The sequence below is a fragment of the Bombyx mandarina genome, chromosome 17 (genome assembly GCF_030267445.1).
Source record: "Bombyx mandarina strain Sakado chromosome 17, ASM3026744v2".
Classification (NCBI taxonomy): domain Eukaryota; kingdom Metazoa; phylum Arthropoda; class Insecta; order Lepidoptera; family Bombycidae; genus Bombyx; species Bombyx mandarina.
Window position 1 is genome coordinate 837,550 of NC_143223.1, and position 15,713 is coordinate 853,262.

Consider the following 15,713-nt stretch of genomic DNA (forward strand, 5'->3'; position numbering starts at 1 on the left):
GTGTTAAGTGGTTACTGGAGCTCATAGACATCTACAACGTAAATGCGCCACCCACTATGAGACATAAGTTCTAAGGTCTCAAGTAGACAAAACGTGGAGTACTATTTACTCTTTTGTTCAGTGATAAAATTACTGTTTGATTGTATATATGTAGAGAGAGAAAGAGATAGTATTCTTTATTGTACACCAAAAAACAAATAAACAGTGGAATACATTAAATACAAAAAAGTACATTGGAGGTTTTATCGTTAAGAGCGATCTCTTCCAGACACTCATCAGGTGGGTAAGAATCATTTGGAAACGAACTACGCGTGGTGTACCAATCCAGTGAAATACATGTACATATACAGATGGGTGGACGAGCTCACAGCCCACCTGGCGTTAAGTGGTTACTGGAGCCCATAGACATCTACAACGTAAATGCTTTACCCACCTTGAGATATAAGCTATAAGGTCTCAGTATAGTTACAACGGCTGCCCCACCCTTCAAACCGAAACGCATTACTGCTTCACGGCAGAAATAGGCAGGGTGGTGGTACCTACCCGTGCGGACTCACAAGAGGTCCTAGCACCAGTAAGATATATGTATATATACATACATGTACACATACATACATACAGTTAATACACAATGTAATATGCGTACGTGCGTGTGTGCGGGGCGGTTGCGCGCTAGGTGTAGTCGTTGAAGTCGTCGATGGCGACGCGCTGCGCCAGGTCGGGCGTGGAGGCGTAGGGCGCGGGGGCTCGCGCGGCGGCCGCCAGGCGGGAGGCCTGCACGCGGCCCCGCAGCATCTTGATGAGGCGCAGGCGCGCCAGCCAGTTGGACGCGTAGGGCTGCGAGCCGCCGCCAGAGCTCAGCGTCGCCGAGATCTGGGACGCCAGCTGCAAGCACCACACGCCACCCTCAGTGCACAGGTCGAACAGAACGCATTCATTTGTAAACAAGAGATTGTTAACTTATTTTTGGAACGAAGTTCCTAATTGGGACGATGCAGAGGAGTACCCTAACCAGGAAAAATGTCCGTAGCATAAAATTATTAATAGTAATGTACACAGTGTACGACTTAACTTTGTTATAACGTACAAAAAATAACATATTTTTTATTATATATTTTTTATAATTCATTGTGAATAAAATAAAGTTGATAACTTTGTAGTTGTTTTTTTTATCAATAATTTTTTTTTAATAAAAAATGTATACCCGAATAATTATTTTCTTTATACCTCTTTATACCTAGAACTTAAGATTAATATTTTTATAATAAAGAACTTCGTTCCTATCTGGTGTCCCACGACACCACACATCTTTTTTTTTAAATCTTCTGCTTGTAAGTATACTATTTTAAATATGTAATTCATATTTAATAATTAATAGAACATGTTATCGTTTCTCAAGGTGATGAAGTCATCAATCTAATTATGAAAATAGCCATTACCTCAAAAAAATGATGTTCTGACACGTGGCACTCATCTTTAGACCCTTCTCTCAACATCACCCCTTAACTTTCAAAAGTTTTAAAGGTATAGCTACCTTGAGCTGAATTAATGTGCTTCGATTGATTTTTAATAAAAATAAAATAAGAATGGCCCATACCCAATTCTCCGGTGCTAAAATTATAAGACAGGTGACCCAAAGATGAAATGCTATTTTTGGTAAATAATAGAATCAAATGTAGATCCTAAGGTAAACTAGGGTAACATTTTCAGAATTAATCGAAAAAAAAAATCGATACAAAAAGCTATGAAGACAGATTTTTTTGTTTAGAGTTGTTTGTATGAGGGCACGTACCGCACAATGCAGCGCCATCTGGCGGGCGAGCAGCGCCACGTTGTGGTCGGACACGGCCACGTGTTGCGAGTCCAGGTGCGCCAGGAACTTGGTGCGGATGCGCTCGTCCTTGGTCTTCAGCAGCACGCGGTTCATGCCGTGCTCGTACGGCTCCACCACCACGATGCACAGGTTGAACTGGCCCTGGCACCACGAGACTCGCATCAATACAACATTCGCGCACACACTTGTAATTCGGCTCGAAGGACCAAAAATATGTGCGAGCACGGAGCGAGTATGCAGTGGATGATTATTGATAAAAGTACGAGATTTTACTAACTGATTTTAATGCATACAATACTTACAAATGTTATATATTATAAATATTAAATGTTACGAACGCAGGGACTGCATCCGACTTCCGCGAAAACAGATTGTCGATAATGAATGTTGCTCGCTAAGGTGTTCGGTCATATTACACTGAACATCATCCATTCTCATACAGAAATAAGCAAGAGTAACGACTTTGATTTGATATCTTGTTTCATGGGAGGAGCGAGCGCTTTGGGAACTTATTTGTGGTGACCCCATTACATTTCCCACGACCTCAGATCGATGCGTTCTTGTACATTTGACGGCACCGACCTTGATGGTGTGGATGTTGAAGTCTGCTCCGGAGTCGTTGTACACGATGGACACGTAGTCGTTCCCGATGTACTTGCGCTTCTCGTTGCAGCTGGGGTCGCTGGCGCACGTGGGCATGGCCGTCGCCACGTGGAACAGCACCTGCGCAGCCGGACCGGACACTGGTGGATTACTGGTGGTAGGACGGGTAGGTACCACCACTCCGGCTATTTCTGCCGTGAAGCAGTTATGCGTTTCGGTTTGAAGGGTGGGGCAGCCGTTGTAACTATACTGAGACCTTAGAACTTATATCTCAAGGTGGGTGGCGCATTTACGTTATAGATTCTATGGGCTTTTTTTTTCGGGCCGGGTGCCGAACCTCCTACGAGGTCCCCCTGCCTAGGGGGCGCGCGGGGTATGTGAGACTTGACGATCTGCAAGGTGTTGGGAGCAGACCGCGGGCCCAAGGAATTTATAATAACACTGGAAAATTTACTATTTTTATAAAAAAATTCAAAGCACATTAATTCAGCGTCGGCGGTACCTGCATGATGTCGTCGGTCCACACGTACGTGTACCGCCCGTCCTTGCCGCCCTTCTCCAGGTTGAGGAACAGCTCCGGGTGCTCCTGCTCGTCCTCGCCTTCCAGCGACACCAAGGTGCCGAGCTGCGTCAGGAACTCGGAGTATCTGTAAACGAAAACCGTGTTTTATTCTACTACCCACCCTGATATATTCCTTAACAACGTTTGTAGATATAAATTGCAATTTGATTTTGTGCGGAAGAAATGTTTTTTTTTCTACAATACGTTGTAAGAATGTGCAATGGTTATAAAAATATTTGTGGAAATTATTGTGCAGTTTATCCTATGGATTATCTATATATAAAAAAATGAATTGCTGTTCGTTAGTCTCGCTAAAACTCGAGAACGGCTGGACCGATTTGGCTAATTTTGGTCTTGAATTATTTGTGGAAGTCCAGAGAAGGTTTAAAAGGTAGATAAATATGAAAATGCTCGGAATTAAATAAAAATAACAATTTTTTTTCCCCTGATGTGTTCCCCGTCGGACGGATTTCTTTTGTTTGTTTTAAGTTTATTTTATACAAAAGTTTCGGTCTTTTATTTATTGACTCAGGCACTATGAAGTCTGCCGGGTCAGCTAGTATAATATAATATTATATTTAATAAATTAGCACGTGTTTATTTCTTAAGTTGTGTAGATGAACTGAATTACTTTCCTTTGAATAAACAAAATAATTCAATGACATTTCAATGCCATCAGAATTTCATTTTTGCGTTAAGTTAATTCCAATCAAAACACACAGTGTAAATATATATTTTTAAAGTTAACCCAAGATATTTATAATTCGAGGCAAATATCAGGTTCAGTTAGACAAATAAAAAAAAAAGACATTTAGCAGAAGATTAGAGCATGAGCAGTACAGCATGACGCGTGCCGGGTGCCTACCTGACGCTGCCGTACTCGTTCTGCAGGATGGCGTCCTCGCTGTCCTGCTGCCCCGGGGCCACGTAGAGCACGCCGATCTGTTCGCAACACTCTCACTGTACGTCGCTTTATGTAACATCCTGCCGCGTTAGTTCCAATACTGTGTATCGTAGAGAGGGGGTCGGGGGGTCGGGAAGGGGGCGCGGGTAGGTCCGCTTCTGAACATAGCTACTCATGTATATAAAACACTACGTCGGTACAGTCGGTAAAATCGATTCTGTGGACCGAATGATAAGCAGTTGACGTCGCCCCAAGCACATCATTACGGATCCTTCCGATCCACTAACAGTGCTTTTAGGTACCACAAGCACCGGTCATCGGTCTCGTCGAACTGTCGCTTGCGACGAAGGGCTTGACGAGTAAATTAACTCTCAGACACAGCCCACTGAGTTTCTCGTCGGATCTGCTCAGTGCGTCGCGTTTCCGATCCGGTGGTAGATTCAATGAAGCACGGCTCTTGCTAGGGTCAGTGTTAGCAACACTACCGGTTTGAGCCCCGTAAGCTCACTTACTAGTTCAATGAATCTAGAATAACCCCTCGAGGAACAAACGAAGTTTTAGAGTAATGTGCTCTGTCATAGTTCAGAACATTTTTTTAAATAACTGGAGTTAAACGCCACTATTTTTAACATGACGAGTTTAATGTTTACATATTTATTTATTGTCGGATCTCAATATGTACGCTGTATATAGGCTTCGGTATGTTATGATACTGATAACTACTCTGATGATTTGAGAGATTATTTATCGATAAGCATGAGGTACCTGATAGATGACTAACTCAAAAATGAATGACTCCAATTCAAGATGCATCCGTATGCAATATATTTGTATTGAACTAAGTGTGATACAGTAGAGGGGGTGGAGAAGGGGGCAGCTGATACTCACCTTGTAGGTCTCGATGGGCGGCATGAGGTCCAGGTTCTTGATGGTGCGCTGGTCCTGCGCGCTGCTGACGCGGAGCGGCCGCTGCGACAGCGGACTCAGGGTCGTCGGGCTCTCACCTGCCACACCGCGCCGCGCATCAGCACGCTATCCAGTCTTACTCATAGTCTCACACACCATCAGAGTTACTGATGGTAGGATCTCTTGTAAGTCCGCGCGGGTAGGTACCACCACCCCGCCTATTTCTGCCATGAAGCAGTATGCGTTTCGGTTTGAAAGGTGGGGTAACCGTGGTAACTATACTGAGACCTTAGAACTCATATCTCAAGGTGAGTAGTCGCATTTACGTTGTAAATGTCTATGGGCTCCAGTAACCACTTAACACCGGTCCATCCATCTAAGCAATAAGTAAAAAAAACGCCAGAGAGGCGATAGTAAGGACAGATCGTGGCGACTCACCAGGCACCGGGGGCGTTATGGGGTATGTGCTCATGTTGTGGTACAGCTGCAGGAAAACGAAGGAAGGAGTCAACCCGCCCCCGCTGGCGCCTGCGCACCCGCTCCCGCTGCTGCTCGTGGGCGCGCCCGCCGGCCCGGTGCTTATCGGCGGGGCGTGGTTTGGAGTTTGCCTGTTTATGATTTTGTTTATATGAGTTTATGAGTTTTTTAATGTGCCGTTAACGTCGACAAGGGCTTCGGAGTTGAGGGTGTTCAGGGTACCGAGATACTACACTACCCTCGGTAAGAACGCGCCTCTCAACAGACTAGTTGGGGAATTAAACATATTGTTACGCCGGTAAGAGTAACTCCACCTATTGTCAGATAGCGGAAACACACATAGAAGGTACTCGACTTGTGAGGAATGTTCTCGACGATTCTAGGGATGTCGTATCGAGTATAAAAGCGTTGCAGAGATGGCACGTAGTCAGTTACTAATCGGATCTACTCGAAGCGAAATAACGAACGGATCACCTGAAGGGACGCGGAAGAAGTGAATCAAGAATTTTAAAGTGTTTTAAGCGTTCTAAGTGTTGAATGCGCAGTTTTAATTTGTACATTGGTGGAATTTTTTATTTATCCCGAACGCCAGCGCGTAACAATATGAATAAATGAGCTACCGCAGATGTGTGATTTGTAGAAAGCGTTTGCCTTTATTACTAAACTAGCGACCCGGTCTCGCTTCGCTTCGGAAACTGTAATTAAATATTGATTTCTCCACTATTTAATGGATGTTATTATACATATAAATCTTCCTCTTCAATCACTCTATCTGTTAAAAAAAACCGCATCAAAATCCGTTGCGTAGTTTTAAAGATTTAAGCATACATAGGGATATAGGGACAGAGAAAGCGACTTTGTTTTATACTATGTAGTGATATTGTCCTGTTGTTTAAGGCGTCACAATTGCTTGATGTTGGTACCTGTGGCGGCGCGTGGGGCTCATGACGGAGATGGTGTTGGAGCGCTTGGAGCGCGCCAGCGGCGGCAGGTCGTCCCGCGCCGGCGCCCGCGGCGGCTTGCTGCGGGACTCCGGGACTGCGCCCTCGCTGGCGGTCTGCGCACACACCCGGACCACTACATTACAAGCTTGCACAACGTTTGTGTTCCCTACTGCAATTCGATTCATATTTGGAGCTTCGCACCAAAATCATGTAGTTGATATGACATTTCCTAAATCTTATACCTTTAAACGAGCAATTCTTGTATATTAATATATATGTATATAATCTGAATCTCGTAAACGACTCCAATGATTTTCATAAAATTTAGTATAGGCGTTTTCAATAATCAACTCTTCCCGACATCTATTGGCGAATAATAATACTATTTTTCTTAATTGAGGTCAACTAACTGCTTTAAAGACACAAGATGGCGTTATCAAAAAAAAAAATCTCATCTAGGTCATCATGTAGTCTTATATAAATGTAAATATCTGTGATACCTATATAAGTATATACTATATACGTAAAGAAAAATCTTTGTACCGCTTTTTACGGAAATTTCGTGAGCAGAGGAATATGAAATTTTTCACACTTATAGAAAATATAGAGAACGAGTGCAGAATGTTATTATTTTTATAATTATGGATAAAAAATAGATACATTAAATCAATAAAACAAAACATTACGCACATTACCATATATTTGACACAAAGAAACGCATACTATTTGTTTATTGTCAATAATTTAAATATTGTTTGTCTTTCATAATATTTGTCTAAAGTGTACCTAGTCTTGGCGAAATTTTGTTATTATAATATATGATAGTCTTTGACAATAATTTAAATTGATTATAGCCGAATTTCGATTACCGGGCGACCACTAGTTATGTAATTATTTAGCCGAGTTCTCGCATTCCGCATTTCGCATAGTAGTAGTACGAGCAGGCGCGTTACCTTCTGCAGCTGGTGGTGCGCGGTGTCGTCGGCGGCGGCGCGCTGCCCGCTGTCCGCGCCCGCTCCGCTCGCGGCGTGGCCCGTGCCTGCACACGACAGCGGCTCGCTCGTTACTGCTGCTCGCACACATGTTAGTGTTACCGTGTTAGTCCACTTAAAGAAGCGTTTAATACGAAATCTTCGTTAAGACATGCGCAAATTACACTAAAATTAAAATAGGTGATTTTGTGCAAAGACTAATTTTTGTAGTTGAGCGACAATGCACTTATTTGACGAGACTGGTTCGATTAAGCCTGACCGACTAAGCCCTTAAGAAAATATATCAAAAGGAAAAAAAATGAGCACCCTGTATCATTAAGTTAACAAACAACAAAAAATATTACATAAATATTAAAGAGAATGATAAAAGTTGTCTATATAAAATGTATTTTTTTATTACATACGAATTTCATGTTAAAAGCAAAAAAAATAATTGAGCACCCTGTATCACTAGGTTAACAAAGAACACAAATAACTACATATTTAAATAATAAGAAATCACTGATAACACAGTACTGTGAGCTCTAATGAGTATGTACCACCATTGCGTGATCTTATCGCACCACAGTGATGGGGTCGGGCATTGCAATTGGACACAATAAGGTGGGATTCAATGCTGAGAAAAGAATAGCCACAAAAGAAATTCATAGTAAGGGCCCACACCGCGCAATGGAATACATAATGTTATAATATAATAATCATTAATATTCAATAAGCAACAAGCCGTTTGTTGTTTTATAAAATATCGTATTGTTAAAGCAATAGTTTAAAGGGCATAGGCATATAAATACTCCTGATAAATATTTATTATTATTTTTGTTAAGTGTTTTTTCAGGTGAAAGAATTAGGTTTTTTATTTTATTTTATTTTTTATTGCATATATGGGTGGACGAGCTCACAGCCCACCTGGTGTTAAGTGGTTACCAGAGTCCATAGACATCTACAAGTAAATGCCACCACCCACCTTGAGATATGAGTTCTACGGTCTCAGTATAACTCAAATAGTTGCCGCACCTTTCAAATTGAAACGCATTACTGCTTCACGGCAGAAATAGATGGGGTGGTGGTACCTACCCGCGCGGACTCACAAGAGGTCCTACCACCAGCAATTACGCAAATAATATATTTGCGAGTTATATTTTTATTGAACGATGTTATTCCTTCACTGTGGAAGTCAATCGTGAACATTTGTTAAGTACGTATTTCATTAGAAAAATCGGTACCCGCCTGCGGGATTCGAACACCGGTGCATCGCTATATATGAACGTACCGGACGTCTTATCCTTTAGGCCATGACGACTTCAAATGATTTTAATTTTATTTTAAACCTAATGTTTTAAGGTGGGAGGTGGAATTTTCGTTGTTGATGTGTGACTACTCACCGGGGTCCGACTTGTAGGTGACGAGGTGCGGGTGCGCGGCCAGCGGCGACGTGCCGCACATCTCCTCGGGGATGGCCTCGCACGACACGCGCATGTCGCTCTTCTTCGCCGCCTTCTTCGACGCGTGCATGGACGCGGCCGGCGTCCTGGGGAACCGAGGGGGGCGCACTTCTACATGATACCACGTTAACCCCACCCGCGCACCCAAAGCTCGGTGATAAGCTTCCAGGGTAATTCACATTGAAAAAAAATTGATAGTAAGAGAGTGCATTCGCTTTATATTGACTGTGGCGGGTAGCCATCATAGAGGACACACAAGAGGACTTTTTGGCGGGAACGCGAGGAGTGAAGTTGTGTGATTTGTTTTATTTTGTCTATTTAGTGTTTCTTCAGGTTTAAATGTGTAATAAAGGTGGTTTATTAACTGATTAATATCTTCTGTGAAAGTGCACAAATGTGGGAAAATTAAACAATGCCGCTGGACATAGCTTCTCGGGATCCTTCAAAAAGTCCACTGAAAGCTTACACATATACAAGTTCCGAACAACAACATTTGGACAATCGGTCTACCGAGTAATATCAGCTCCAGTGGAAACCTGCACGTCAGAACCAGCTCGGTGGAAAATCTTCCCTTCGTCGTTAAGCATCCCACTTTGACTGTTTTGTTACACATGTAAATACAAAGAGCACTACTAGAAAATAGTAGGGGGTCTCGTTGTGAGCACATGCCAACTAAAGGCGTGGTCTATAGATAAATAGGTAGGGTCAAAAACAATACAGACTATTTTCTGTAAAATAATTTACTAATTTATATGTTTCATTTAAGGTGGGGTTTCTAAAAATTTCTATTTATGTATAGATGACTTCACATTAACTAACCGTTTCGCTGTTCATATTGCCTTAAGAACAGTTTTTTTTTTTAATAATTTTGAATTTTTGAAAGTAGTATATTGAGAGTAATCACACTAACGTGGGTTCGACTCCCGGGAGCAGGATCATCTCGTCTAGTTCTTCGTCCTGGAGCTTAGGCTGCGCACTCAGCTTCCACGAGGACGACATCTCCGGAGAAGAGTTCGAGCGACGCACCGGGTGGCGGGACTTCCCCTGGGCACAGACAACCGCATACGGTACTAGACTTCCGACAGAGGCGGGGTTTAGTATAATTACAATGTTATATTGTTTTTTTTTTATTGTTTATATGCGTGGACGAGCTCACAGCCCACTTGATTTTAAGTGGTTACTGGAGCCCATAGACATCTACAACGTAAATGCGCCACCCACCTTGAGATATAAGTTCTAAGGTCTCACGTATATTTACAACGGCTGCCCCATCCTTCAAACCGAAACGCATTATTGCTTCACGGTAGAAATAGGCGGAGTAGTGGTAGCTACCCGTGCGGACTCCCAAGAGGTCCTACCACCAGTGATTACGGAAATAATAATTTTGCGGGTTTCATTTTTATTACACGATGTTATTCCTTCACCGTGGAAGTCAATCGTGAACATTTGTTGAGTACGTATTTCATTAGAAAAATTGGTACCCGCCATTCCCGGGATTCGAACACCGGTGCATCGCTCAACACGAATGCACCGGAACACGAATGTCTAGTGTGTGAGGAATGATCTAGCTGAGCGACTGACCTCCTGCGCGAGGAGCAGAATGTCGTCGTCGCCCGCGGCGCTGGTCGAGCCCTGTCTCTGCGGAGACCCGGGGATGTTGATCGGCTGCGTGCTCATCCTGTGCCGCCGACACCAATACATCGTTACATATACATTTGTGTTCAGGGGCCCTTAGCATACGATACGATTGCATGACACCGCTGTTGGGGTAAGACAAGAATGAGACCGGTGACTGATGACGAGACTTCTTCTTCTTCTTAGTCGCATACTTCATTGCTGAGGGTCGTGTCCCTGAAAGCCCTTCGTGTCTTTTTGTACCATTAGCTTCCATTTCCTTCGGTTTTCGGATTGTCTCAACTAAACCACTGCACTACCCCTCCCAAGAAATCCAAGAAAGAATCAAGAAATGACAGCAAACAATGATGACGAGACAACAATCTTATTACTTGGACCTAGCATTTTGACCAGGAGCAGTGAGATAAGAGTACGTGTGTACGTCACTAGTGGGTACCTGTGGGGCTGGTGCAGCAGCGGCTTGGACACGACGGTATCAGAGTTGGATTTGTGCAGGTCGAGGGTCGAGCGGGTCGACGGTTCGATCTCCGCCCGGGACTGCGCCTGCCGGGAGAGACGGTAAAGAGTAAATAATAATTTAGTTTTAGACGAAAGACAGCTAATTTGTTTTCTGGCGTATGGAAGACGTACGACGTTGCAAGTGCTCAGTGTGCTTAGTGCGAGTTTTTTAACTTACTCCTAGCGGTCACCCCTAGCGCCAAACGAAGGGAAGCTGTTCCAACGGCATACAGCTTTGAATTAACTTTTACGCGATCGAGAAATTAAAAAGCTAGCACTAAGGACACTGAACACAGTCCGGTCACATCCGTGTCAGATTACAAGCTGATAAATAAATAGTTAGAGACCGAGTCACACACAATCATTTCCCACAAACTAGTATCCACTGTAACACGAGAACCACAGAGTCATATTCGTCCTTATTTAGTTTAAAGCTTTTCTTTACACGACAGTTTGGTCGATACGGAATTCGAACCCACGATTCTTGATCCGAAAGTCACGGGCGCTAGCTACTGTGCCACTGAGAAGCTCTATTAACAATGAGTGAAGAGAATGGAATGGAACATTCTCGATTGTATTCATGACTAGTGAGTACAAATCGTGTGACACAATTAAGAAATGAGTTCGCAAAATAAAACAAAAATTTAATAATCTGCGTAATAAGTTAGAATATTGTGTATATATATATAAAAATGAATTGCTGTTCGTTAGTATCGCTAAAACTCGAGAGCGGCTTGACCGATTTGGCTAATTTTGGTCTTGAATTATTTGTGGAAGTCCAGTGAATTTAAACTGAATAATATGAAAATGCTCGGAATTATATAAAAACAAACAATTTTGTTTTTCCTTCGATGTGTCCCCCTGTCGGAATGATTCCTTTTGTTTTTTTTAAGTTTATTTTATACAAAAGTTTAGGTCTTTTATTTATCGATTGAGGCACTACAAAGTCTGCCGGGTCAGCTAGTTGTGCAATAAAAAAATAATAATAACAAAGCAATATTAATTAATTGTTTTATTATTCCTGCTCTTTAAAATAATACCTTATGTCTATAGTTATAAGCAATAAATTTCAAAACAAGATACAAACGCAGTTAGAAAGAATATAAACCTTTGCAATGTTACTTACCTGTTCTTGTTTGTTGTCGTCGCTAGATGGCGTTGGCGCGAAGGGCGCGGGGGGGTCAACACAGTGCGCGGGGGGCGGCGAAGGATGAAATATCATCGGGTTGAGTAGCGCCGCCACTTCTTGTAGCGGCGACTCTAGCTGGTAGTCCCAGTTCATCTGTTACATTTAAATAACTTATTATTTTTTCACGTTATAAGCGCTTCAACGGCGCTGCTTCAACCCAGACACAGCCCACTGAGTTTCTCGCCGGATCTTCTCAGTGGGTCGCTTTTCCCATCCGGTAGTAGCTTTGCGAAGCACTGCCCTTGTTAGGGCCAATGTTAGCAACACGGTTAGGTTAGCCCCGTGAGCTCACCTACACGTCAAGGAGAAGCTGAAATAGCCTCTTAAGGCTATCAGCAAAGGTAAGCAAAAGAAAAAAAAGGGCGCAGCGTACCGTAGATTGGGGGGAATCGGGACCCTATCCACGTCAAACACAAACTTTCAATGGTTTTTCTTAGGGTAATACTAATAAAATTGATATCAAAATGGTTCCGGAGGCTTACATTTTTATATACGATACGTTATTATACATAGTTGATTATAAAATATACACAAAAGCTGAAAGAACTAGAATATTTTATACGAAAATGTTTTTACTCGTTAATTCAAAATATAGTTTTTGCACATAGCAGATTTAGGTTTGACAGCGACGATTTGGAATATTGTTTAAAATTGTGTAAAATTTCGAATCAATGAACTGACGTAACAAGTGATGGATTCCATTTGTATTTGTGTGAGACCTCACCGTTATTATGTGTTAGAGATTGCGTTCCCTCACCTGGTTCTGCACCCGCATGACCCAGCTGACGTCGCCGGTGGGCGAGCGCACGTGTATCTCCGCCCACCCCCCGCACCAGCACGGGCACGCCCCCCCTCCCGCGAGCTCGCCCACGCGCGACCAGCTCGTGTCGTCCGTGTCCTGTATGGAGCGTGCCGGCTCATCATATTGTCGTCGCTGGCTCTCTACACCATCAGACGTGCCTCTCGGTCGACATTGGAAACGAACAACTTGAATAGTTGAACACTGGTGCTAGATCCTCTTGTGAGTCCGCACGAGTAGGTACCACACCCCCCCTATTTCTGCCGTGAAGCAGTAATGCGTTTCGGTTTGAAGGGCGGGGCAGCCGTTGTAACTATACTGAGACCTTAGAACTTATATCTTTATGTGGGTGGCGGCATGTACGTTGTAGATGTCTATGGGCTCCAGTAAGCATTTAATACCAGGTGGGCTGTGAGCTCGTCTACCCATCTAAGCAATAATAAAAAAGAACAGTGTCGTCACAGGCGATAAAGTATAAAAGTTAAAATCATTTTACGCTTGAAACTATTATAGATCGCTAATGTGGTCGTAATTTTATTGTCTTATCGACTTTAAAAGTAGACGAACATAATTATAGCCCAACTCTAGTCATGAATGGTCAGCGATGTTCATGAACTTCACCATGAGCGCTTAGGAGAGTATCCAAGCAGTGTTTGAATAAGAATACGTCACAACTAATAGTTTAAAAAAATACAATTTTTAAAAACAACTCACCTCCTGGTAGTTCCAGAAACTTTACCTGCAAAGTCTCAACTCAACCACAGAAGAGTGTGTAGTACCTTAAGTAGTCGGCTATTTACTTAATTTCAGTGAATGCTTACCACCTCCTTGGATATCCTTTCGAACCGCTGTGAGAATTGGTTGAGGACTTCGACTAGAGGATCTGTCGTCTTATTGTTCTCCGATGAATTTTGTCTGTGAAATAATTTACTTATACAGTTATGTAATTCTTTGTTTTTTCAATCAAAGACGACGTCATCTCTACGTATTATGTACAGAATAAGGATTGTCAATGAACGAAATTCTCGCTTTTTTTGGAACGAAGTTCCTTATGGGACGATGGAGGGGTACCGGTAAACGCCCGTAACGTAAGATTTTTATTAATAATGCACACAGTGTTTGACTTAACTTTGTAATAACGTACAAATAAGTAATGCATACAGTGTACGACTTAACTTTGTATTAACGTACAAATAATAACATATTTTTATTATATATTTTTTATAAACCATTATGTAAGCCCGAATAATTATTTTCTTTATACCTCGAATATAACTTAAAATTAATATTTTTATAATAAGGAACTTCGTTTCTATCCGGTGTCCCACGACACCACACATCTTTTTTTAATTAGCAGTTCTAAAACATGAGTCATAAAGGTAGCAGACAGTAGTGTAATATTTGTAGCGTTATTTTTAATGTAACATACAGCATTGTAAACGTTTATTGCATTGCAGTTATTTTATATACGTTCAAAACACAAATGCGACCAAGACGTCTTTAGCGGAGTATGTACTCACCTTCTTCAGTGCGCTCCTGAAGTTTGATCGAGCTGGTTTTATGTTCATTGCCTTACTACTAGATAATTCCGTTTGTATACTGAATAAAGCGAGCGTCAATCCCGATTTTATATTAGTCATTTGCAAATTCAACTGCACAAAAGCATGCAAAGCATATTTGATGTCTAATGGAAACACTGTCTGGAACAATTATATTTGTTTCGCATAGCTTTTTGTAGCTTAATTGGTAAAGAATTTTGCCAGCCCGACGTAATATCGAGTTTGGCAACGGAAAAATTCTCTTTCTACGTTAGGACTATAGTAATACTCTTCTTAAATCTCGTTTGAGGATTTTTCAACTTAATTATAAGTATTTTCAAACACCGTTTTAAGTTATGTATTAGTCAAATGGACTGGCTATATTTTTTTACATACGCCGTATGTTACTTTTAAAGTTTTTGTTTTAATTTTCATGTTTTAATACGAGAAATATTATAAATATTGGGATATTATATATTAATTATATAATAATAATAAAATTGGGAGTCTTTACTATTAGTAACATTTTGGAATTACTGAATTATCAAACGATGTACCTATTACGTTCTTTTCTGCATCACTCTTTGTCGACTGGTAGATAATTTCTTAGGTATTAAGTCCGCAAACCTACATTAGTATGAATGAAGTTTAAGTTCTCAGTGGTTCGCGTTTCCTATCCGGTGGTAGATTCCGCGAAGCACTGCCCTTGTTAGGGCTAGTGTTAACAACGTCCTCAGGTTTGAGCCCCGTGAGCTCACCTAATCGTTCGGTGAATCTAGTATGACCTTTCAAGGTCATTAGAATAGGTAGGTAAAAAAAAGTGTAACTAGATACCCCTAGCATGGCACGGCTGGACTGTGAGGGGATGACTGACTCTTCAGACCTACATACATCAATGTTATACAAAAAACAAAAAAAATACAAAAGTACTTTATTTTCAAAAGCGAGCCAAAACAATACAATGATTGGAGTCTCCTTTTAAGCGGGCAAGCCTGTACTAGGAGTATACATTCGCGTGGTGTTTCCATGAGGCGTCAAATAGTAGGAAAGCATATTAATCGTTTTAGTAGGGGCGCTTGGACCTGGTGGTGTGTCCGCTGGTGGGCGGCAGGAGGGGGGCGTCGCAGCACGACGGGGACGAGCAGCTAGTCTCCGTGGAGCGGCTGTGCTGCAGCGACCGCTTGCTGTAGCTACACACGCACACACACGCTGCCTCACACCGCACCCCGCCCACACCACGTGTACGCATTGACCAGTAGGACTTATTTTTTTATTGGCCTTGTAGGCAGACGAGCATGCAGCCCACCTGATGGTGAGTGGTTACCGTCGCCCATGGACTTCAGCAATACCAGGGGCAGAGCCAAGCCACTGCCTACCGCTTAATACTCTC

General features: G+C 42.3%; 1 protein-coding gene across 4 annotated transcripts in view; it reads right to left on the reverse strand.

The window, feature by feature from the left end:
- The window catches only part of gig (TSC complex subunit tuberin), a 42,917-nt gene that overhangs the window by 4,014 nt on the left and 23,190 nt on the right, over positions 1 to 15,713 (reverse strand). For 2 of the 4 annotated variants that reach the window (XM_089734069.1, XM_089734068.1), the window contains exons 22-38: positions 15,406 to 15,513; positions 13,607 to 13,700; positions 12,744 to 12,884; positions 11,924 to 12,079; positions 10,736 to 10,842; positions 10,246 to 10,342; positions 9,575 to 9,708; positions 8,605 to 8,750; positions 7,184 to 7,299; positions 6,210 to 6,343; positions 5,248 to 5,417; positions 4,792 to 4,907; positions 3,865 to 3,941; positions 2,940 to 3,084; positions 2,417 to 2,557; positions 1,793 to 1,975; positions 647 to 885 (exon numbers count right to left, since the gene is read on the reverse strand). In XM_089734069.1, the coding sequence (XP_089590195.1) occupies positions 673 to 885; positions 1,793 to 1,975; positions 2,417 to 2,557; positions 2,940 to 3,084; positions 3,865 to 3,941; positions 4,792 to 4,907; positions 5,248 to 5,417; positions 6,210 to 6,343; positions 7,184 to 7,299; positions 8,605 to 8,750; positions 9,575 to 9,708; positions 10,246 to 10,342; positions 10,736 to 10,842; positions 11,924 to 12,079; positions 12,744 to 12,884; positions 13,607 to 13,700; positions 15,406 to 15,513 (2,278 nt within the window). In that variant the 3' untranslated portion in view covers positions 647 to 672. The remainder of the gene's footprint in view (positions 1 to 646; positions 886 to 1,792; positions 1,976 to 2,416; positions 2,558 to 2,939; positions 3,085 to 3,864; positions 3,942 to 4,791; positions 4,908 to 5,247; positions 5,418 to 6,209; positions 6,344 to 7,183; positions 7,300 to 8,604; positions 8,751 to 9,574; positions 9,709 to 10,245; positions 10,343 to 10,735; positions 10,843 to 11,923; positions 12,080 to 12,743; positions 12,885 to 13,606; positions 13,701 to 15,405; positions 15,514 to 15,713) is intronic. The other 2 variants (XM_089734070.1, XM_089734071.1) reach the window with 2 other exon arrangements.